The sequence below is a fragment of the Lepus europaeus genome, chromosome 13 (genome assembly GCF_033115175.1).
Source record: "Lepus europaeus isolate LE1 chromosome 13, mLepTim1.pri, whole genome shotgun sequence".
NCBI lineage: Eukaryota > Metazoa > Chordata > Mammalia > Lagomorpha > Leporidae > Lepus > Lepus europaeus.
This window is the reverse complement of record NC_084839.1, coordinates 97,333,294-97,358,986: the sequence shown is the minus strand read 5'-3', so window position 1 is coordinate 97,358,986 and position 25,693 is coordinate 97,333,294. Positions and strand designations below refer to the sequence as shown.

General features: G+C 41.1%; 1 protein-coding gene across 3 annotated transcripts in view; it reads right to left on the bottom strand.

Moving 5' to 3' along the window:
* LOC133772922 (E3 SUMO-protein ligase RanBP2) overlaps positions 1-25,693 on the bottom strand; it is an 80,570-nt gene that overhangs the window by 8,560 nt on the left and 46,317 nt on the right. For 2 of the 3 annotated variants that reach the window (XM_062210057.1, XM_062210058.1), the window contains exons 19-24: positions 20,782-20,876; positions 15,102-19,911; positions 11,552-11,722; positions 10,884-10,976; positions 8,003-8,181; positions 763-967 (exon numbers count right to left, since the gene is read on the bottom strand). In XM_062210057.1, the coding sequence (XP_062066041.1) occupies positions 763-967; positions 8,003-8,181; positions 10,884-10,976; positions 11,552-11,722; positions 15,102-19,911; positions 20,782-20,876 (5,553 nt within the window). The remainder of the gene's footprint in view (positions 1-762; positions 968-8,002; positions 8,182-10,883; positions 10,977-11,551; positions 11,723-15,101; positions 19,912-20,781; positions 20,877-25,693) is intronic. The other variant, XM_062210059.1, reaches the window with a different exon arrangement.

Here is a 25,693-nt window from a genome sequence, read left to right as displayed (position 1 = left end):
TTTTTTTTTTTAAATACTACTACTAAAGCCCTGTCTTAATGCTGCCAATGTATAGCAAAACAATCTCTGAAAATAAGGTCTTGGTCTCTCTCTTCTAGTGTTTCAAGATCCTAAAGTGCCTATAAATGTTTTTATGACTTATTTAGGAACACTTCTGAAAAAGAGATTAGGTAACGTAGACAACGCACATGTATAAAAACCGCTACAATTTAGAGACACTGCTCTACCAAAACCCACTGAAATGGAAAAATAAGGGAGAAAGAATACAATTATTATTACTATTAGATATTTTTTTTAAGTTTTGAGATTAATAGAGAAAAACATAGATATTTAAGTACTATCACACAAATTTTAAACCATTATTGTAAAATTTCTACAACTACTTCCGTTAATTAAAATACTCTCAGGATCAGATACCTAGTGATAACCTACTCCAAGCTTAATTAAAATATCACAAAAGGAAATTACCATGTACACAAATTACATTGCCTTTTTTTTTTTTTTTTTTAAACACTCAGGCAGACAGGCTAGAGTCCCAGTGCTTTGTATTTCCTAATAACCACAATTCTAATCATAAAAATGCTTGCTCACTTTCTTTGCTGGTGGAGAAGTATGATTGTTCTGACACTATTAAATCTGACGTCCCTTATATACCTCAAACTTGCTTTAAAGGAAGTTTCTAGGATGTACCTTCAAGTCTATTCTTTCAAACACACAGGTATTCTCCTTTATGTAATGACTTAAACATATATTTGGTTTTACCTTGGCTTGTAGAACCTGGATCAGTTTCCTTTCTAGTAGACAAATCCACAGGCTTGTCTGCAGCTCCACAGGAAACAGGTGGTGAACCAATACATTTGGCAACAGAATCAGGTTCTTCAGATTTCCCTAACGACGGAGCAGTCACCTCAGTCCCACCTGTACACACACCATCTGCTGTGCTGGTGATTTCCTCACTCTGGGATTTCTGCAAAGAGGAAGTAATAAAATACTAAGCCATTAAATACTGTTTCAGAAAAAGGACCCTACAAGCTACTTCTTTTTTTTTTTTTTTTTTTTTTTTTTTTTTTTGAAAGTCAGATTTACAGAGAGAGAAAAGGAGAGGCAGAGAGATAGAGAGGTCTTCCATCTGCTGGTTCACTCCCCAGATGGCCGCAACGGCTAGAGCTGTGCCAATCTGAAGCCAGGAGCTTATTCCGAGTCTTCCACGTGGGTGCAGGGGCCCAAGGTCTTGGGCATTCTTTTACTGCTTTCCCAGGCCATAGCAGAGAGCTGGATCTGAAGTGGAACAGCCAGGACAAAAACCAAAGCCCACGTGGGATTCCAGCACTGCAAGCGGCTGCTTCACCCACAATGCCACAGCGCCGGCCCCCCTACAAGCTATTTCAAAAGAAACTGAAGACTTAGGCTTCTGGAAAGATGGAAGAAGGGTACTTCAACTTATGTCTCCCAAAACCTAGAACTAAACTTGTAGACTGAAAAATGTACAAAGCCTCTGGAAGGTGGATGAAAGCAGATGGGTTAAGTAACACAGGAGCAGAAGGATAATCTGGTAGTGAGATCCATGTGGAGTTTTTATGCCTCCTCTGTATTCCAGCCTGGATGCTAGAGCAGCACAAAACCCTGAAACTGCCAATGGCACAAACATAAAAGTCTCGAGAAAAGCCAGCTCTTTTTTTTTTTTTTTTTTTTTTTTTTTTGACAGGCAGAGTGGACAGTGAGAGAGAGAGACAGAGAGAAAGGTCTTCCTTTGCCGTTGGTTCACCCTCCAATGGCCGCCGCGGTAGCGCGCTGCGGCCGGCGCACCGCGCTGTTCCGATGGCAGGAGCCAGGTGCTTATCCTGGTCTCCCAAGGGGTGCAGAGCCCAAGCACTTGGGCCATCCTCCACTGCACTCCCTGGCCACAGCAGAGAGCTGGCCTGGAAGAGGGGCAACCGGGACAGGATCGGTGCCCCGACCGGGACTAGAACCCGGTGTGCCGGCGCCGCAAGGCGGAGGATTAGCCTGTTGAGCCACGGCGCCGGCCGAAAAGCCAGCTCTTTTTGGCCAGAGGAAGAAGCCCATGTTCTGGAACTACAAAAAATATTTTAAAGAAGTCATTCAAAGAGCCAGTGTTGCAGCACTGTGGGTTAAGCTGCTGCCTGCAATGCTGGCATCCCACATGAGCACTGGTTCAAGCTCCAGCTGTTCTACTTCAATCCGGGTCCCTGCTAATTTGCCTGGGAAAGCAGAAGATGGCCCAAGTGCTTGTGTCCTGGCACCTATGCAGGAGATCCTGATGGAGTTCCAGGATCCTGGCTTCAGGTGGCTGCAGCTGCTATGGTATTTGGGGAGTAAACCAGCAGATGACACAACTTTCTGTATGTCCCTCTTTCTCTGTAACTGCCTCTCAAATAAAATAAAATCTTAAAAAAAAAAAAAAACCAAGCCATTACAACAATGGCACAAGAAGTAATGAAAAATACTCTTAAAACAAATGAAAAGACAGAAATTCTCAGCAAATGAACAGAGTTATAAAAAAGAACCAAATGGGAATTTTACAAATGAAAGATACATTAACAGGAATAGATTTTAAGGATGACATCTAACAACAGAACATTGTTCATAAACTCACATAAAACATTTACCAAGACAAAATACCTATTCTAAGATATATAACACATCAAACAATTTGAAAGAACAGAAATCACACAATATACGCTCTCAAACCACAATGAAATTAAGCTTTAAGTCATTAAGAGAAATATCAGCTGGAAAAAAACTCTAGATTCTTTTTTTTTTTTTAAAAAAAGATTTGATTTATTTGAAAGACTGAGTTAGAGAGAGGGGTAGAGCCAAAGAGAGAGGTCTTCCATCCTGCTGGTTCACTCCCCAAATACCACAACAGTCAGAGCTGAGCTGATCCGAAGTCTGAGCTTCTTTCAGGTCTCCTACTTGAGTGCAGGGGCCCGCAAGCACTTGGACCATCTTCTACTGCTTTCCCAGGCATAGCAGAGAGCTGGATCAAAAGTGGAGCAGCTGGGACTCAAATTGGTACCCATATGGGATGCTGTCACTACAGGCTGGGGCTCTAACCTGCTATGCCACAGCGCTGGCCCCAATTCTAGATTGCTGAAGATTAAACATGCTTCTAAATAACATGTGCAAAGTAAAAAAAGAAGTACCAAGAGGGCCAGCATTGTGGTATGGCAGGTAAAGCCACTGCCTGTGATACTGGCATCCCATATGGTCCCCGACTTGAGTCTTGTCTGCTCCACTTCTAATCCAGCTTCCTGCTAATGCACTTGGGAAAGCAGAAGATGGCCCCAAGTGCTTGGGCCCCTGCACTCATGTGGGAGATCTCTAGAAGCTCCAGGCCCTAGCCTGGCCCAGCTCCGGCCAGTGAGGCCATTTGGGAAGTGAACCAGCAGATGGAAAACCTTTCTCTGTGTCTCTCCCTTTCTCTGTTACTCTTTCAAATAAATAAGATATATCTTAGGAAAAAAAAAAAAAAGGCACCAAAATAAAGTTTGAAATTTTGAATAAAATGAGAATATAAAATTTTGTGAGACATAGCAAAAACTAGGATGGGGGATATTTATAGCACCAGGAATACACACATTTAAAAGGAAGATCTAAAATCAGTAACATCTAAATTTTACTTTAGGAAACTAGAGAAGGAACAGCAAAAGAAAAAAAAACTACAGGCCGGCGCCACGGCTCACTAGGCTAATCCTCCGCCTTGCGGCGCCGGCACACCAGGTTCTAGTCCCGGTCGGGGCACCGGATTCTGTCCCGGTTGCCCCTCTTCCAGCCAGCTCTCTGCTGTGGCCCGGGAGTGCAGTGGAGGATAGCCCAAGTCCTTGGGCCCTGCACCCGCATGGGAGACCAGGAGAAGCACCTGGCTCCTGCCATCGGATCAGCGCGGTGCGCCGGCCACAGCATGCCAACCGTGGCGGCCATTGGAGGGTGAACCAATGGCAAAAGGAAGACCTTTCTCTCTGTCTCTCTCTCACTGTCCACTCTGCCTGTCAAAATAAATAAATAAATAAAATAAATAAATAAATAAAATAAAAAAAACCACACAGCAAGACTAATAAAAATATCAGAAATCAATGGAACAACAGAAAATTCAATGAAATCAAAAGCTTTGAAAAGATCAATAAAAATAAAAAACTTCTCAGTAGGCTAATCAAGAAAATGAGAAAGACAAATTACTAACCCCAGAAACTAGATCCATCACTACTGATCTCATAGACATTAAGAGCCAAAATCGAGTACCATGAATAGCACAATGCCCCAAAACTTGACAACTAAGATGAAATGTACCAAAACTTTAACAAGAAAAAATAATCTTGATAGTCTACATTTGTTAAAGAAACTGAGTTAACAATATCCTTCCCCTAAAGAAATTACCAGGCCCACATGGTTTCACTGACAAATTCCAACAAATATTTCAAAACCAAATACAAATTCCTGCAATTTCTTCCAGCAAATAGAAACACTGAACTCATCCTATGCCATCATTACCCTAATATCAAAACCAGGTGAAGTCATACCAACAATGGGAAACTGAAGACCAGTTTCTCTCTTTTTTTTTTTTTATTTTTATTTTTTTGACAGGCAGAGTGGACAGTGAAAGAGAGAGAGAAGGGTCTTCCTTTTTGCCGTTGGTTCACCCTCCAATGGCCGCCGCATGAAAACCAGTTTCTCCATGTACAAAGACTTACAATCATCAACAAAGCATTGACAAATCAAATAAAACAATATATAAAAAGTATACACTTTAACCAATTGAGACTTATTACTTTCTTTTTAAAGATTTATTTATTTTACTTAAAAGTCAGAGTTACACAGAGAGAACGAATGAGAGAGAGAGAGAGAGAGAGAGAAAGGTCTTCCATCCTCTGGTTCACTCCCCAGTTGGCCACAACGGCTGGAGCTGTGCCAATCAGAAGCCAGGAGCTTCTTCTGGGTCTCCCACATGGGTACAGGGGCCCAAAGGCTTGGGCGATCTTCTACTGCTTTCCCAGGTCATAGCAGAGAGCTGGACTGGAAGTGGAGCAGCCGGGTCGCGAACCAGCGCCCATATGGGATGCCGGAGCTTCAGATCAGGGCATTAACCCGCTGCGCCACAGCGCCGGCCCCAAGAGATTTTTTTATCTCATAATTGTAATTCAGATCCCTTACTGCTTTTATGCTATTTTTGTTTCACTTGCCATTACACAACTTGACTCATTTCTTTTTAGTAGTCACATTTCTAACATACAACAAACTCTGTCCCTTTCTCTCTGCCTTTCAAGTAAGAAATAAATTTGAAAAAAAAAAAAAAATAAAGATTGGCAAGGAAAGAATAAAACTGTCACTGCTCAATACTGAAAGAATTATCTATGTAAAAAACCCCAAAGGCTAGACAAAAACATACCTTGGGAGCCAGTGTAGTGGCAGGGTAGTAAGCACTTAGAAAGCCTGCACCCCATACTGTAGTGCCAACCTTCCCATCCAGACCACTGACAAATGTGCCTGGGAAGTAGTAGATGATTGATGGCTCAAGTCCTTGGGTCCCTGTCACTTACATGGCTGGTTCTTGGCTTTGGCCTGATCTAGTCCTGGTATGCAATGGCCATTTGGGGGATGAACCAGCAGATGGGAGTCTTTCTCTCTTTGCCTTTCAAAGAGTCAACTGCCTTCTTAAATACTGGTGGCAACTGGAATTTGAAATTTAAGACACAGTCCCATTTACATTAAAAACAAAAACAAAAAAACCCATGACAGCATAAATGGAACAAAATATGAAAATAGATACACCTACATGAGGACAAGTATAAAACTGTGATGAAAGCAATTAAAGGAAATAGAAATAGATGTTCCACATTCAACATTAAGATGTCAGCTCTGGGCCAGTGTCATTGTGCGGTGTGTCAAGCCACTGGCTACAAAGCCAGCATCCCATATGGGCACCAGTGTAAGTCCTTGCTGCTTCACTTCTGATCCAGTTCCTTGTTAACATGCCTAAGAAAGCAGTGGAAGATGACTCAAGTACGTGGGGCCCTGCACTCAGGCAGGAGACCTCAATGAAGCTCCTGGCTCTGACCTGACCCAGTTCTAGCTGTTGCAGCCATTTGGGGTGTGAACTAGCAAATGAAAGATCTCTCTCTGTCTCTCCCTCCCTCTCTGTAACTCTGCCTTTCAAATAAATAAACCTTTAAAAAAAAAAAAAAAAAAAAAAGCTCTCCTCAATTTACCTGCAGACTCAACACAATTCTAACCAAAATCTCAGAAGTTGTTTTGTAGGTAGAGACAAACTAATCTGAAAGTTTATATATAAAGACAAATGACACAGAATGGACATCACAATACTAAAGAACAAAGTCAGAGGACTGACACTATCCAACCACAAGACACACTACAAAGCTCTGTTAACTGAGATGCTTTGGTAGCGATGGAAGAACAGGCAAGAAGATGATGGAACAGAACAAAAGCCACATAAATACAGTCAGATGATCACTGACAAGGAGCAAGGGCAATTCAACTAGTCTTTTCTACAAACGGTGCTGGAACAACTGGACATTCACAAAGTAAAAAATAAATCTTAACCTTTCACAAAAAATGAATTCAAAATGTACCAAAGAAATGTAAAAACTACAGACCTTCTAGAATATAATAAAAGCAAGAAATACAGGTAACATACGGTTAGGTGATGATGTTTTAAATCTAATATCAAAGCATGATTCATCAAAGGATAAAAAGTCTTGGAATTCATTAAAATTAAAAACTACTGCTCCATGAAAGACACTGTTGAGAATGAAAACTGAAGCCACATAGAAGAAAATATTTGCAAAATATTTTGTGAGGATGTACATCCAGAATACACAAAGAACTAAGATGACCAACAAATACTGAAACATTTTTAAAGTACTGAAAGAAAACTGTCAATCTTGCACCTTATCTCTCCAAAATAATCTTTTAAAACTGAAAGAAAAATAGATATTTTTACCCAAAGGAAAACTAAGAATAAGTACCATTAGTAAACCCACTTCAAAGAAAATGCTCATGGAAGTTCTGTATATACAAAGTGAAAGACAGCATACGTGGAGTCGTAGAATGCTTGGAATGAACCAATAACAACAAAAATGGCAAAGACCCAGGTGAATAAAACTGTCCTTAGCTTTCAGGTTCAGAAGAATATATGAATATTGAGGGCCACTGGAATCCTGTACCTGTATCAGAGCACCAGGTTCAAGTCCCAGCTGCTCTACTTCTGAAGCAACTCCTTGCTAATGCACTTGGGAAATCAGCAGAAAATGGCCCAAATGCTTGGGCCCCTGCCACCTATATAGGAGGGCAGGATTTAGTGCCTGGCTCCTGGCTTCATCCTGGCTCAGACTCAGACACTGGGGCCATTTGGGAATGAGCCAGCAGACAGAAGGTCTCTTTCTCTCATTCTCTGTCACTCTACCTTTCAAATAAATAAATCTTTATACACATATAAAAAAAGGCTACCGAGAGCAAAATGCAACTGACCAAATTTTTGTTGTACATAACTGCAATATATGACAACTACCATCATCATGAAGGAGTGTTAAAAACCTATAGTTCAAATGCAACTATATTTTAATTTGAATTGAAAGGGAACACAATTCTAAACAGTTTCTGTTTGGTACATGTGTCTCTAAAGCAAACATTAAAAAAAACTAAGAAATAGTCAAAAATATAATAAATTCTGAAATCTGAAAAATTTTCAAATAATTCAGAAGAGGTGGTAAGAAGGCAAAAACAAAGTAATAAAAAACAGAATGGACACACCTAATGAAAAAGAAAATTAGAGGCAAGTATTAGCCTGTGTCCCACAAAGGAGTATCTGGGTTTTAATAACCAGCTCTGGCTCCTGACTACAGCTTCCTGTTCATGCAGACTCTGTGAGGTAAAAGTAACTGAATCCCTACTGTCACGTTGGAGTTCTGAATTTACTGAACCAACAAAGGCAAGGTAACAAAAATTAAACAACAAAAGCCTTTCTTACTTGAGCTTCCTGAACTTTCTGAAGCTCGGATTGAAAGTCTTCCCCATTTCCATTGTCCTCATCAGTATCACTGCAAACTCCACAAAAAAATGTGGGTGGAAGCTTTAAGGTATCTGCTTTTGCTTTCTCTTCAACTGTTGGTTTCTTCTCCCAAACAATAACACATTCTTTCTCAGGATCTGAAAAATACATACAACACAAACAGAAGAAAACATTTAGGATGAAATTCGATTATTCCACAACAGTTGTCCTCAATGTAATATAAACCACAGTAAAAAGACCTATGCATGGGTCAGGATTGTGCCACAGCAGGTTGGACTGCTTGCAACACTGATATCCCATACTAGAATGCCATTCAAATTATTGGAATCCTGGCTGCTCCATTTCCAATCCGGCTCTGTGCTACTGTGCCTAGAATATCAGCAGCCAATGGCCCATTTGGGACTAGGATGGAGTTCCTATCTCCTGGCCTCAGCCTGGCTATTGGGCCCATTTGGGGAGTTAAGCGGAAGAACAATCCTGCTCTGACTTCTCCCTTTCTCTCTAATGCTCTGCCTTTCAAATAAATAAATCTTTTAAAAAATGACCTGTGGGGCCAGCACTGTGGCACAGTGGGTAAAGCTTCTGTCTGCAGTGTCAGCATCCCATATGGGCAGCGGTTTGATACCTGGCTGCTCTTCTTCCAATCCAGCTCTCTGCTATGGCCTGGGAAAGCAGTAGAGGATGGACCAACCCCTTGGGCCTTACACCTGTGCGGGAGACCCAGAAGAAGCTCCTGGCTCCTGGTGCCGGATCAGTGCAGCTCCAGCCATTGCGGCCAATTAGGGAGTGAACCAGAGGATGGAACTTCTCTCTGTGTAATTCTGACTTTCAAATAAATAAATAAATCTTTAAAAAAGAAAAAAAAATGTCTTATTCTTATATATTTTCTTATTTGAAAGAACGAGAGAGAGAGTGAGTCTTCCATCCATTGGTTCACTGCCAAAATGGCTCCCATATGGGTTCAGGGGCCCAAGCACTTGGGCTTTCTTCTGCTGTTCTCCCAAGTGCTTTAGCAGGGAGCAGGTTCAGAAGTGGAGCAGCCAGGACTCAAACCAGCACCCATATGGGATGCTGGTGCTGCAGACAACAGCTTAACATGCTTTGCCACAAAGCAGCCTCAATAGATAAATCTTTTTTTAAAAAAAAGAAAGAAAACACACACCAGCAACCTGTGATCACAGCCTCAATAAATACAATTTTTTAAAGAAAGCTTTTATTTAATGAATACAGTTTTCATAGGTACAGCTTTAGGAATATAGTGGTTCTTCCCCTGACACCTACCCTCCCATCCCTACTCCCATCCCACCTCCTACTCCCTCTCCCATCTATCCCATTCTTCATTAAGATTCATTTTTAATTAATTTTATATAGAAGACCAACTCTATACTAAGTAAAGATTTGAAAAGTTTGCACCCCACACACACACAAAGTATAAAGTATTGTTTGAAAACAAGTTTTACAGTTCTCATAGTACAACTCATTAAGAACAGAGGTCCTACATGGGGAGTAAGTGCACAGTGCCTCCTGTTGTTGATTTAACAATTGACACTCTTATTTATGATGTCAGTGACCATCCAAGGCTCCTGACATGAGCTGCCAACGTACAGAAGCCTTGAGTCCACAGACTCTGTCAGTATTTAGACAGGACCATAAGCAAAGTGGAAGTTCTCTCTTTCCACTGGGGTCTCTCTCATAGAGATCCTTCATGTAGAACATTTTTTGCCACAGAGTCTTGGCTTTCCATGCCTGAAATTCTCTCATGGGCTTTTCAGCCAGATCCAAATGCCTTAATGGCTGATTCTTAGGTCAGAGTGCTGTTGAGGGCATTTGTCATTCTATGAGTTTGCTGTGTGGCCTGCTTCCCATGTTAGAACATCTCCTTTTTAATTCTTTCTATTGTTATTACCAGACACTTGTCTTATTTATGTGATCCCTTTGACACTTAATCCTATCTATATGATCAATTGTACACTTAATATGATCACTTTAATACATAAGATGGTATTAGTACCACCAAGCTTAAGGAATTTGCAGTCCCATGGCAAGTTTTTAGCTTTACCCTTAGGGGTAGGTCCATGGGAATGTGTGCAGAACTGTACAGCTCCTTCCTCTCTTATTCCCACTCTTATTTTTTATTGGGATCTATTTTCACTTGACTTTATACCCTCATGATTAATTCTATGTTAAGTAAAGAGTCCAACCAATGGTATTAAGTAGAAAAAAATAATTAAAAAATAATAAACTATTCCTTGACAGTCAAGACAAGGGCTGTTCAAGTCACTGGAAAAAATAAATAAATCTTTTTTTTTTTTTTTGACAGGCAGAGTGGACAGTGAGAGAGAGAGAGACAGAGAGAAAGGTCTTTCTTTTCCGTTGGTTCACCCCCTAAAGGCTGTTGTGGCCAGTGCACCACGCTGATCCAAAGCCCGGAGCCAGGTGCTTCTCCTGGTCTCCCATGGGGTGCAGAGCCATCCTCCACTGCACTCCTGGGCCACAGCAGAGAGCTGGACTGGAAGAAGGGCAACCGGGACAGAATCTGGCGCCCCGACCGGAACTAGAACCCTGTGTGCCAGCACTGCAGGTGGAGGATTAGCCTAGTGAGCCGCGGCACCAGCCCAAATAAATAAATCTTAAAAAAACAAACAAACCCAACCTGTGAATGCTAATAGAGAATAAAAACCACCAGGAAAACAATGTTTTATACCTAGTGTAACTTTAAAATATTTTCAATCATCATAGTCATAAGTAAAATTGATAATTACATAAATGATTAGACTAAGCAGTTGCTTTTAAGTAGATTTGTTGAAAATATCATGGTAGTTCCTTATACTTAACATACCTGTTAGATTGTCTTCCAAGGGCTTACATTTTTCTGAGTCATCCAGATAGAGTTTTCCATTAAGTTTTTTGACAGCTGTTTCAAAATCTTCATCTTCAAGTAAAATTGATTGTATTTAATAATTTATAGTAAGTCTGGGTCTTTTCCTAATCTACTATTTCCAATGTCACTCTCTCCATCTAAATAGCAGCCCACTTTACCAAGTGTACATCTCCACTACATCTCCTTCTGTCACAGCTTCTGCTCAGAATTTCTTCTGATTATGAAGTGCTCTACTATCACTTCTACATTTTCCAATCTCCCGTCCCACAACCCAATCCACTGTCAATTTATCCCATTGAGACTTGGCTGGGAATGTAGCTATCCAGCTTAAAAACTTTGAAATGGCACACAAAATTTTCTGTCATTGGAACCCTGTGTGCCCTTTCAATTCTCTCAAAAAATGCCTGCTCAGCATATGACAGCTGCCCCCCAAAATGTTGCTAGATGAATGCCATTCATTTGCTCATTACATCTATTGACTATTTTCATACATCCCAACAGTAAGTATCTACCTGTAAGGGTATCAGTGATGAGTTCTAAGAGGCAGGCTTTAAATAAATAAACCATACTGTCAATTACTAAGATTGGCAGGAACAGAAAACTTTCAAAATGACAAAGGGATTTACCATCCTCCTCTTCTTCACTAACATAATCTGGTCTATTCTTATAGCAGAAGAAAGTTGGAGGAAGTTTAAGCTCCGTTGCAAGGGCTTTTTGGTCAGGAGTCGGGGTTAATTCATATACAATGAGAACATCATCATCTGAAGGAAGATCTTCAGAATTTTTCTTCTCTTTTGCTATAACACAAGTTAAAAAAAAAAAGATAAAGGTGTTAAGAATTAACATTAACATCAACATTCTAACTGAAAATAAAAACCCATGGAACTTAGCTGTGGGTTAAAACAGCATACTGATAAAAACACACATGGCTCTGATGCAGAGCTCTAAAATAATTATGAATCAGAATTAGCATCCTGATTTAGTGTTCTACCGAAAACCTCTAGTGACCACATCTATTTAAAATCAAAGAGGGCCAGCATTGTGGCACAGAGGGCAAAGCTGCTGCCCTGCGAGGGCAGCACCCTGTATGTGCATCAGTTCTAGTCCAGGATGCTCCGTTTCCAATCCAGCTCTGTGCTACTGTGCCTGGAAAAGAAGCCCAATGGTGGCCTACGTGGCTGGGCCCCTGCCACTCATGACAGAGACCTGAATGGAGTCCCTGGCTCCTGACATAGGCCTGGTCTGGACATTGGCTGCTGTGGGCACTTAGGGAATGAACTACTCTCCCCCTTCACCAGTCTATTTCTGTCACTCTTTCAAATTAAACAATCTTTAAAAAATTCCTCCCTCCCCAGTCCTTCAATGAAAGGGGCAAAAAATTACAGGGAGAAAATGAATTCTGTACATAGACTGTTGTGGTCTTCCTAGAAGAACAGCAGTATGCTGGCATGATCTAGTACTAGGAAGACGTTCTTTAGAGTTATACCATCCAATATCATAGCCTAGCACATGTTAAACACTTGAAAGGTGGCAAATCTACAATGAAATATGCTGTTAAGTGTAAAAATACATACTACAGTCTGAAAACTTGGTATAAAAAAAAGAATGCTTAAAACATCTTACTAACTTTCTACATAATTATAAGTTAAAGTGATGTTTTGGACAAAATGGGTTAAATCAAATATATTATTAATTTCATGTTTCCCTTTTTTTAATCCCCCCCTCCCCTTTTATTTAATGTGGCTACTAGAAAATCTTAAATTGCATACACAGGCCACCTTTTATTTCTAATGGATGATACTGCTCTAGAAAACTAAAGCCCCTCCATTACAAAAACTTAGTAACAATTCTACCTAGTACAGAATACCATAAAATACAGATTCTTGTTCTGGTTCTGTTATTAGCTGGTAAAGATGTCTTGGGTAAGTAAGACAAGTTTTCAAGACTTTGGTATCCTCATGTCTGAGGTCTTCAGTTCTAAGGTCTCATGGAACTATGATCTTATCAGATTCAAACTGTCCTTCGTAACCATGGTGGTAAATTCACTCTCAGGTCAGAGTCTTAACCTAGTATCTACAGAGACTGTGCACCACAAGTATATATTCAGTTTATAACGTCCACCTTTTTCACACAATTTCTCAAAGACTACATCTTTAAGAATAAGAGATTCTGGGGGCCTTTGCTGTGGCGTAGCAGGTAAAGCCTTCACCTGCAGTGCCGACATCCCATATTGCCACTGGTTCATGTCCTGGCTTCTCTACTTCTTCTTCTTCTTTTTTTTTTTTTTTTTTTTGACAGAGTGGATAGTGAGAGAGAGACCGAGAGAAAGGTCTTCCTTTTTGCCGTTGGTTCACCCTCCAATGGCCGCTGCGTACAGCGCATCTCACTGATCCGAAGCCAGGAGCCAGGTGCTTCTCCTGGTCTCCCACGCGGGTGCAGGGCCCAAGCACTTGGACCATCCTCCACTGCCTTCCCGGGCCATAGCAGAGAGCTGGCCTGGAAGAGGGGCAACCGGGATAGAATCCGGCGCCCCAACCAGGACTAGAACCCTGTGTGCCGGCGCCGCAAGGCAGAGGATTAGCCTGTTAAGCCACGGCACCGGCCTGGCTTCTCTACTTCTGATCCAGCTCTCTGCTATGGTCTGGGAAAGCAGTTAAAGATGGCCCAACACCTTGCACCCCTGCACCCGCATGGGAGACCCGGAAGAAGCTCCTGGCTCCTGGTTTCGGATCGGCCCCTCCGGCAGTTGCAGGCATTTGAGGAGTGAACCAGTGGATGGAAGATCGATCTCTCTCTCTCTCTGCCTCTCTGTAACTCTGCCTTTCAAGTAAATAAATAAATTTTAATAAAAAAAAAAAGGAATAAAAGATTCTAAGAACTACCTTCACTAGTAATAACTGGTATATTCTGAAATGGAAGACCCCAGAAATCAGACTGCCCTTTATCATTGTACTGTTTGGCATGCTCAAATTGTGTTATTAGACACTAATGGTGAGCTCATTTCTCCAACCTCGCTCTTAAAGATCTGCAACAGATCCCACTTTGAACTGCTCCACTCTAGCAGCACCATTTTACCTTTGCAAGCCATCAGTGCTACATACAAAACATACAAGCTATACAGTGATGGTGCTTAAAATATGGTCTATTTTCAAATACAGCTGATAAAAAAGAGCCCTACAGAGGGCACTGTTTCATATTGTAAGCATGCTGGGGCCACAAGGTTTGAATACTGGCAGACATTAGTGGCTAAAGACAAAGGTTAGGCAAAACATAATCTTCATTTAACAGAGTTGAACTAATAAAGCAATAAAGGACAACACAGCAAAAAAAAAAAGGGGGGGGGGGCAATGAGAAAACATGAATCCAAGTAAATCTTTTAAAAACAGCATTAAAGGGTACCACATCATCAGTCAAAAGATACTCTACTTAAACTGGCATTCTCCAACATGCATGTTGTTAAGTACTGAATTATACACAGCCACAATTACTTTACTAAGGACTACCAGCTGCTCGCCATCTCATACTGGAGAATACTATTTCTATACCTTCACTCTCAGGCTGTGAGGAAGGGGTGCTGGTCCAAAAGGCCATTGGATTAGATTTAAAAAGGCTAAAATTAAATCCTAGAAAACAAAGAGCATTAATTTTCGAATATTTTGGGAAACAAATAGGATTTTAAAATATAAAAAGCCAGTGTCTCTCAATTCATATTCATCTAGTTGTCTTAATCTATTCATCTAACATAGTGGTTCTATTTTTTTGCTTAATGAAAGGTATAAAAAATGGTGATAAGACTAACCAATATGTGAATTTCTGAAAAAATCATGCTTTTTGCGTGCTAATAATAATAAACTGGAGAATGAACACTTTAAAAAGACTCAGTTAACACTCATGAATCAAGTACAGGACTCTTTAAACTGTTTGGGGTTCTTTTACTCTACCGTATATGCTATCAATATCTTCTAATTATTGAAATCGCTAAAGTAACAAATAAACAACATCTGCTGCTGTGTGAATACTCATGGGTGAACCTGAGGTAAAAAATCAGAAATATTTTTTGGGTTTACAAAGCAATGTTTACAATCTACCTTTGAACAACAGTACCATTCTACAAAGAATCTACATAAAGAACATTAAAAGAAAAAAACTGCTTAACTCTAAAAACTAAGCACTTACCCTTTTCTGGTGTTTTAAATATGTAACTGGTTGAGGCTTCTTCCTTTGGAAAGGAAGCAAAGAGATTTTTGGCTTTGCCATCTGAAGGATGTTTGATCTCAGAGCTCTTTGACAGTTCAGACTTGGCAGGTTCCAATTCTCTTTCAGATCCACTCTGGACTACTGAACTAGTTTCACTGTTGTTATTTTTCAAAGGTGCATTAAAACTAAATCCAAACAAAGACCCAGTGGCTGAACTGTTGCCGAATGCAAATGGCTTTGATTTTTCACTACTAAAAATGCTTTTAACAGACTCTGAACCAAACACAAATTTGGGAGGAGAAACCACCGCTTTTGTTGTTGTTTCAGTTGTGGTAGACACTTCTCCAACTTCTGCAGTTGTGTCTGCTACGTCATCACCCTGAATTAAATCCGTCCTTTCTCGTGTGGTTTCTTCTAATACAGCTACAGCAATTTTGCCACACGGTGACTCTCTTGGAGTGCTTGACCGAGAAACGTGCGGTGTTATCAAAGAATCTTTTTCTTGGGCTACTTTTGCTTCATCAAAAATTTTCTTAAATGAGTCTGCAACATCTTGTAGTTTAAAACGCACAGCTAAATGTTCTATTTTTCTTTCTCCGTCTGCAAAATCACAAGCAGTCCACACCCATACTCTTTCTGTCCCTTTCATATTTTGCAGTGTCATATCTGGTGTTATTCTGTGGTTGGCACAAAGTTTTAATACCTGGTCCCTTCTCATCACTATACGAACTTGCTTATTATCATAATTCTGTAAAATCTTTATATCGCCAATGCCTCTTTCTTTCCACTGACCAACATCCTTATCATACCTATAGAGTTTTGCTCTGTGACTAAAAACTACTTGCTCATTTTCCTCACCACTGGATACTTCCACGAGGTCAGGTAAAGGTACAACAGGTTCAAAGTACTGTCCATCTCGCTCTTCTTCTTGAGTCACATCAGATTCTTCATCAGTACCAACCGAAGTCCCACTCTGATTCAACTTTGCAGGAGACTTAGATGGACTCAAAGCAGACTTGAAACTGAAGTTGAATCCTGTTGTTGACTCACCAAAGCGGAAAAGATTTTTCCTCACAGGGCTGCTTGCCAGTGGAGAAGCATGTACTGAACTGCTACTTACACTATCATCTAGAGCATCTTCCCTTAAATCATAGTTGTCCCACTCTAACGTGGGCCCCGTGTTCTCAGGATTTGGCTTGACTGTTGTATCTGAAGCACTGGCCGACCCTGCATCAGAACTCCTACTCTCCTCATCACTCACTTTTGTCTGATCATTTGTCAAAAACGTTTTGAAATCTTTCAGTCCGCTCTTCATTTCTTCAGCTCTCTGTATTAACTTAGCAGCTCTGCCAGTATCTACAAGTTTATGGGGAGTCTGAAGTGGTATATCTAACAGAAGTCGCTGGCATTCCTCAAACTTCTGCTTGAATTCTTCAGCCAACTCCGGTGTTTTAAATTTTGCTGCCAGCTGTTCTAGTTTGGCATCACCATCAGAGAAATCACTAGCCAACCACATCCACGCTCTATCTGATCCAGAGAGAGGCTTCAGGTTCATTGTAGTTGTTATCCAATGATTAGCGCACACTTTTAGGACTTGTTCTCTTCGCATCAGCATTCTTAGTTTTCCATTCACCTCATTTTTGAGAATTTTTAAATTCCCTAAGCCCCGTTCTTTCCACTGACTTATCTCAGCATCAAATCTAAATAGTTTCACCCGCTGTGAATATAGAACTTTTTCATCTTCTTCTCCTGTTACAAGTTCTACTTTTTCAGGCATCTGAACTACTGGCTCAAAATGAATGTCATCATTGTCCTCAGTCTTGTAGGCATCATCATCTTTCTCAAGGTCAGCAGAAGTGTTGGTTTTATCAGCGATTTTACCACTCTGTGATGAGAATAATTTTTCTCCAGCACCCGAAAATCCCTTGAAATTGGGGTCTTTTTTGCCAAACTGAAATCCTTCTCCTGAGGTTGATTTTGCAAGATCTGCAAAGGTAAAAGTGCTACTTTTTTGACCAAAGATCACACCACTACCATTCTTTTGGCTACTAGCATCCTGTGCCTGGAAGCCAGTGTCATTTTCGGGGTGTTTCTCATTCCGCTCTTGACTTCCCTGTTCCTGAATACCAAATTTAAAGCCATCAGCAGACACAGGAATTGAAAAACTAAACCCTTCTTTTGTTGACTTGGATTCCGTATTAGAAGAACCCTGAAATGTAAATGACGGTGCATTTTCTGGATCTGCATGTCCAAACTTAAACCCTTGCTCTGCCGTACTGCCAAATTTAAAAGCTGTTTCTGAAAAGTTACTTTTGAATCCTGTCTCTACCTGACTTGCAGAAGAGTCACTTAACTTTGTTTTGGAGCCCAATGTGAAAGCTGAGGGAACTTCTGCAACGGGCTTATGAGTTGATTTAGAGGCACCACAAGCCACGCATTTTAAGGAAGAACCTTCATTTTGCACAAGGCACACACTACAATCCCACTGTCCTTCCTTCTTGGGGAACAGTCCTTCCAGCCCAGTCTTTGGAGCCTTGCTTGTCTCTGAAGAGGCAGATGCTGGAACAGCAGAAGTAGGCTGGTTCTGTGGGTTTGGACTCTGACAAGCAACACACTGGGTAGCAGTCTCTTCATTTCTTACTAAGCACAAACTGCAGTCCCACTGTCCTTCCTTCTTGGTGAACATCCCCTCAAATCCGCTCTTAGGAGCCTTGCTCGTCTCTGAAGTACCAAACTGGAAAGAGGCGGGGGTTCCAACAGCAGCAGATGGACCTGGTTTACCTGGATTCTGACAGGCAATGCATTTTGTAGCATCTGGTTCATTTTGCACCAAGCAGAAACTGCAGTCCCACTGTCCTTCCTTCTTGGCAAAAACATCCTCAAATCCGCTCTTTGGTGCTTTGCTCGTCTCTGAAGTACCAAACTGAAAAGAGGCAGGAGCTGCAGCAGCAGAGGCAGGCACACTCTGTTTTCTTGGATTCTGACAGGCAATGCATTTTGCAGCGCTCCCTTCATTCTGCACTGAGCACAAACTGCAATCCCACTGTCCCTCCTTCATAGGGAACACAGACCTGAAGTCACTATTGACAGACTTAGGAAGATCTCCCTGGCCAAATTTAAAGGAAGCCTGATGAACAAATGAAGACCCAGTTTTGTTAGCAGATTTCGTATTCTGGCATGCATTGCACTTAGATACAGTAGGTTCATTCCTTACTAAGCAAACACTACAGTCCCAATGACCTTCTTTCACTGGAGCCATTAATGCAAATCTATCCTGAGCATTCGCTGGGCCAGTTTTAGGGGCAGGAACTGTTTCAACTAATGGTGGGCCAAGGAGCTCTTTACTGCTTGGGTTTAGATTTTGGCATGATACACAATTCTTCGCAGTTGCAGCATTTTTCAAGGAGCAGCTGTTACAGTGCCACCAAGACCCTTCTTTCTTTCCAACTTGAAATTCAAAATTCATGTTTCCAGCATCAGATTTACAAATATCCTTGTTGTCATGACTTGTGGATTCTTTTACAGTTCTGATAGTCTCATTTGGTGCTGTTGCTAAGTTAGTTCCTGTGGCTTTTAAAATGCTCTGGGCCTCTTCCAACTTGCACTTAAAAAGTGCTGCCTCCTCAGGAGTTTTGAATCTAATAGCCAGCTGTTCTGGTTTAGGCAACTCATCTGCATAATCAAGGGCGTGCCATACAAAAGATCTGTCTGATCCAGCATTTGGTGTCAATTTCATATCTGGACTAATGTAATGATTTGCACAGATTTTCAATACTTGCTCTCGCCTCATCAGAAGACGAATTTTACCAGATGTTTTATGCCTCAGTATTTTTACATTGCCAATCCCACGTTCCTTCCATTCTTTGGATTCTCCATCAAAGCGGAATAATTTTGCACGATTACAAAAGAATTCTTCTTCATCTTCCTCACCAGTCTTCACTTCAATTTTATCAGGAAGAGGGACCACGGGCTCAAAGTGCGGGCCATCCTCATCCTCATCTCCATGGGCACTGCCTGCATCTGTATCATGGTTCTTGCTTGCCAGCTCTGGAGCAGGTGTCCCGAACACTGACTTCCCTGGTCCATGGAAAGTAAACATGTCATCACTTCGACGAAAACCTGAATTCTTTTGCTGATTTGGTCCCATGTTTTCCGTAAATGAGATTCCAGACATATTTTTGCTTCCAAAATTGAATGTATTCCGAGACCCGATGGTCTGACTAGGAATTGGCTTTGGTCCACTATAGCAATCTCCTTGCAAATGTTTATCTGCAGTCAGGAGACCTAAAAGCCTTTCACTACTACCATAAGGTGCAGAAGGGGGTTGTGTCACAACCTGAGGTGAGGAAAATGTGAAGTCACCATCATTTGACTTGAAATTCGAATTAAACTTAAAAGGAGGTGGTTGTGTTGTATGTGCTGGTGTTGTCAATGACGGCCTTATTCCTTCACCTGGCACAGGCTGAACAAAACTTGTTTTTCCAAATTCTATAACCTTAGATTCGGCAGATCTTGAAGCGTGATTTGCCACTGGAGGTGGTTTTGTGAAATATCCTGGTTCTGGCAAAGATGGGTTTGTGTTTGGCTGCTGAACACTGTAATTAAAATAATCATCACCCCTGGGTGACATAATTCCTGTTGCAGGAGACTCGAAACGCAATGGAGGACCATACATGTCCTGAGAGAACATACAAGCAGATGAGCTTTGCACTGGTGGTGTGTGCATCTGCTGTGAATACGCATAAATATGCTGTTGGGGTGGAAGCCTATTCATGCCATAAACTGGACCCTAAAAGAAAAAAAGTTAAAATGTTTTACAGATTGTATTCAAAACTATAAATAGCCAGATACAAACCAACTATCACAAACCTCAAACTTGAGTACTATTAGTTGAAAGAAATATCATTAGGATAGGATACACAGCGCATCATTAAAAGACAGCATTATTACTCAGTACATAACAAAAATCAACAAATGACACCATCTTAAAAAATCTACCTCTACAATAAATTCAAAGAGCAAATATGTTCCTTTCTAAGTAATTTATTAAAAAATTCTAACTACTGATGCTGCTGCTGATGAACATTATAACATTTAGTAAACATGTATTAACATGGCAATTTAGGCACAGCTCTAAGCATTTTAGATATATCTTAATATTCTCAAAAACTCTATGAATTAAAAGACTTATGCTCATTTACACAAGGCAATTGATATATAGAGAGGTTAAGAAACTTGTGAATGGTCAAAGTAAACAGAAAAGCAAGGGTCTACATGCACTGAACCCTCAAAGCCCGCATATTCAACTACTGTTGCAATATTGTCTTAATATTTATATAGCCACATTAGGCCTAGAAGTACTTGCCATACAGTGTTTTAAAAAGAACATTCTAATCTTATTTCTGTCAAAACAGAATGATGAAGAACCCAAAACTATCACCATTCTAATTATTAAAATATTTTAAATGTTCAAATTTATTTTAACACAAAATAAGGTTACTAAAAAGTGTAACTTCCGCATTTGGAGAGATTTTTAGAAATATCTTTATATTCAGCAACATATAAGTTTAAGAACTGAACCTGAATTTATTCCTTTGAAGGTAGCCTAATCAATTAAAAAGGTGATATCTATATATTATATAAATTATTCCTCTGTTACCTTTGTGGGAGTAACATTAGCTGCTGGTCTGAGGAGATACTGGGAATTGTATGCTGGTGACTGACTATAATATACTGAAGGACCAGTAGTTGAAACTAAAAAAGGGGGGAAAAAAAGAAAGAAAACACTGTTATACAGTTAGCCCTATCTATACAAGAACTATAAATACAAAAACAACAGAAATCAGAGAAAGCATTAATAACTACAAAGGGTTTTTAATTTTTGCACATCAAAATACACCATAACAGTAATTATCAAATGACAAACTAGGAAAAAAATTGCTAAATATCATATGAGGAATAAGCGGATGGCAGTGCAATGGTCAAGAGCACCTAATAAGCATAAAAAAGGAACCAAGAGAGTATTTGGTCTATTTTCTAATAACTATCAGTAGAATGTAAAAGTACAGTCATGCTCAACTCAGAAACACTGGAAATACACTAGTCACAGATAAAAAGTCAAAGAACCAAAATTATCTCAAAGGCCACATTTGTGATGTGTGCCTTGGAAATCTGCAGAATGATGAGGTAGACAGTTTTTGCTACATTCAAGCTACTGCTGAAAACATTAAGGTGAAAAATCACCTAATAAATTACGGAAGAGATCTCACAAGTAACACAAATTGTTGCTTGACTTAAAAAAAAAAAAAAAGGAAAAAAGGGAGGAGAGGGGAGTAAGGAGAAGGAAGAAGGGATGGAGGTAGAGAAAGAAGAAAGAGAATATTTCTGATTTAATAACAATCTGCTTCATCTGTTTTCTGACAGTTTTACTAGGAAACCAAGCAACTAGAAGACATTTATATTGTACCAGTCATTGCTTGATTTGTTTATATCAGTTTCCAGAAAACAAAATAACCTCCAGTTCTTTTTATGTCTGGATATGGAACAAGAAATAGAAATTGTGACCCAAAAGGTGCCAAATAACTAATTCTGGAAAGCACTAATGACCTAGAAAAGCCTATCCAGAAGACCAAATTTAAATTTGGAAACCTAATTAGAATTGTGTAGTGATTGGAAACACTAGGCTAAATATATGAGAGCCAAGAATTCTTAAATCTCAAGTTTGACTAGGGACTGTATCAGTGACCAGTGAAGTAATTCTTACCAGTGGGGAGAGGGGAGATGAAAAGCTTATTATTAAGCTACAAAAAATATTTTCATGGAAAGAAGCACCACATGAATAAACAATACAGGAAAGAAAAATAAAAAACTATGAAGTGTGAAACATTTTAGTATAAATTATTTAAAAACTGATACCACTCCTATGCTTGCAAATTCAATCATTTCTTATTTATTTATTTATTTATTTTTAAATTTTTTGACAGGCAGAGTGGACAGTGAGAGAGAGAGAGAGACAAAGGTCTTCCTTTTGCCGTTGGTTCACCCTCCAATGGCCGCCGCGGCCGGCATGCTGCAGCCGGCGCACCATGCCGATCCTAAGCCAGGAGTCAGCTGCTTCTCCTGGTCTCCCATGTGGGTGCAGGGCCCAAGCACTTGGGCCATCCTCCTCTGCACTCCCGGGCCACAGCAGAGAGCTGGCCTGGAAGAGGGGCAATCGGGACAGAATCCGGCACCCCGACTGGGACTAGAACTCGGTGTGCTGGTGCCGCAAGGCAGAGGATTAGCCTATTGAGCCACGGTGCCGGCCCAATCATTTCTATAAACTGATACATAGTCAACACTAGAAAGTGTGATAGCAATACCATGTACTAGTGGTAAAAGCATAAACTGAATTTTTAAAATATCCTACAATCATAGGAATGTATCCACAGTATTATTCATATTAGCATCAACTGGAAACAATACAAGAGAACAGAACTTGCAATGCTTCCACATAATGGCACAACACTTTAATAGTATTTCCAAGGAATATTTAATTTTAAAAATGTCCAGAAATTAATGGAGCTTTTTCAAAACAAGCTAACTCATCTACACATGAAATAGTAACAAGGTAACAATCTCATTAAAAATAGTGTATGTATAAAAAGAGAAAGAACTAGAAAAGAATGCTCCAAAACAGTGATAGGGCTTCTACATAATAGAAAGGCTATTACTTTGTACTTTTTTTCACACTCAATACTTCTGAGTATTTGTTACAACCTTATTAATCTTTGTGTTGTTGGGTTTTTTTTTTTTGTTTTGTTTTGTTTTTTTGACAGGCAGAGTGGATAGTGAGAGAGAGAGACAGAGAGAAAGGTCTTCCTTTTTGCCGTTGGTTCACCCTCCAATGGCCGCTGCGGCCGGCGCATCACGCTGATCCGAAGCCAGGAGCCAGGTATCTCTCCCTAGTCCTCCACGCGGGTGCAGGGCCCAAGGACTTGGGCCATCCTCCACTGCACTCCCGGGCCATAGCAGAGAGCTGGCCTGGAAGAGGGGCAACCGGGATAGAATCCGGCGCCCCAACCGGGACTAGAACCCGGTGTGCCAGCGCCACAAGGCGGAGGATTAGCCTGTTAAGCCACGGCGCCGGCCCAATCTTTGTGTTTTAATCATTAAAAAAATTTTAAAAAAAAGTGGAGAGAGTACACTCTGAGGGAAGAGTTTGGGAGAAAACTCCAGAGGAAATGCCATGCAAATTAGAGGGACACTGTGGATCTACGTGGTGGCTGTGGACATGCACAACTCAGGATCCCAGCTGAGAGCCTCAGCATCAGCTTTGGAGAGTGAGATAAGACCAGAATGCAGCAGCCCAAGCCATTGGTGATAAAGCCTGGCTTGAGTCTAGCTTGGAGTCCTGAGGAAGACAGTGTACCTGCCAACCTAGAGGGAAAAAAAAGGAGGGGGGCACATTTCTCTCCCTGACAACCCGGCACTGGCACCCTGTAACAAGCCGAGAGAGGGTGGGCACCATTTTGAACATACGTGCTCAGCAACTAGCTGAGAGGCGATGCCCGAGTCTGGCTGGGAGGACTGATGTGGGCTGGGTGCTCGTGACTGTGGGAGCCTTGTGTGCTGGGACTGTGAAATCACTGTGCCTGTGGTGGGAGGGTGCAGCGTGTGGCTGGGTCTTTGGGCAGTCACTGTAGGCGGGTCCACATGCTCAGGGCTTCCCGAGTCCCTGGTGAGGGTAACTGCTAGAGGATCCATGCTCACACTGAAGACTGCATGGATCCTTCGTGTGGTTCTTGTGGCAGCATGGATGATGAATATTGTACCCACTGGGGCTAGCACACAGGCATTGGGTTCCATGGAGGACAGGAGGTAAGCTTGATACTATGTTAACAGAGCTGATAAAAACTCTCCCCTGATTTAAAAAAAAGAGAGATTTACCGAACTCAACTTGGGTGTCACCCTGGACACTCCTTTCACCTTGGAGCTCTAAACAGAGCTCACTAGCAACACCCAGCCCTCACCTCTGGGTATTTACTGAAAGAGCAAACACTCCACTAAGCCACAGATGCATAGACAAAAGATAAAAGCTGGGGGTGGGGGGGGTGGAGGAACGACTGACAGACACCAACAATTACCTCTACAAATGCCTAAAAATAAACGCAGCAATTCAAGAAGCAAGAATAAAGTAGACAACCTGATACTTCCAAGGAACCACAACACTTTAATATATAAGAATGCGAAGATGAAGAGACTGATGAAATGCTGAAAATGGAATTCAAAAAACTGATCCTAATTACTTAGAAGTAATCAGAAGCAAATCCACAAATAAAATCCATACATGACATGAATGGAAATGTTTCCATGAAATTGAGATTTTAAAGAGAAATCAAGGGCTGGTGCTGTGGCATAGTAGGTTAAGCCTCTGCCTGCGGCGCTGGAATCCCATATAGGCACCTGTTCTAGTTCCCGCATCTCCTCTTCCAATCCAGCTCTGAGCTATGACCTGGTAAAGCAGTAAATGGCCCAAATCCTTGGGCCCTTGCACCAGTGTGGGAGACCTGGAAGAAGCTCCAGGCTCAGCTCTGGCTGTTGTGTTAGAAGACCAATCTCTAGAAATTTTAGTCAGACCAAAAAAAAAAAAAAAAAAATTAGAGAACTAAAAAACAGTGTTGGATATCTATGGGATGCTATCAAACAACCCAACATACAGGTCCTAGGAGTTCCTGAAGGTGTGGAAAGAGAATGGATTAGATGGCCTTTTTATTGAAATAATTATAGAAAACTTCCCTAAATTGGAGAAACAAAGGGAAGTCCAAGTACAGGAAGCACACAGAACTCCTAATAGACATGACTGGAAAAGATCTTCACCATGACACATTGTAGTCAAACTCCCCACAGTAAATGATAATGAAGATTCTAAAATGTGCACGAGAGAAACGCCAGATTACTTTCAGAGGATCTCCAGTTAGACTTACAGCTGTCTTCTCACCAAAACCCTACAGGCTAAGAGAGAATAGAGAGATACATTCCAAGTCTTAAGAGAAAAAAAACTATCAACTCAGAATACTGTACCCTGCAAAGCTCTCATTTCTGAATGAAGATGAAATAAACACCTTCCATAACAAACAGAAATTGAAAGAATTTGTCACAACTCATCCAGCCTTATGAAAGATGTTCAAGGATGTGCTACACACAGAAACACAGAAACATGGTCATCACTATGAAAGAAGGTGAAAGCAGAAAATCTCCCAGTAAAAGCACAAAGGAAATCCAAAGTAAACAATAGGAATATTTATGGAAACATGGCAGGGCCAAATTGTTACTTATCTTTTTTTTTTTTTTTTTGGACAGGCAGAGTGGACAGTAGAGGGAGACAGAGAGAAAGGTCTTCCTTTTGCCGTTGGTTCACCCTCCAATGGCCGCCGCGGTTGGCGCGCTGCGGCCGGCGCACCGCGCTGTTCCGATGGCAGGAGCCAGGTGCTTCTCCTGGTCTCCCATGGGGTGCAGGGCCCAAGCACTTGGGCCATCCTCCACTGCACTCCCTGACCACAGCAGAGAGCTGGCCTGGAAGAGGGGCAACC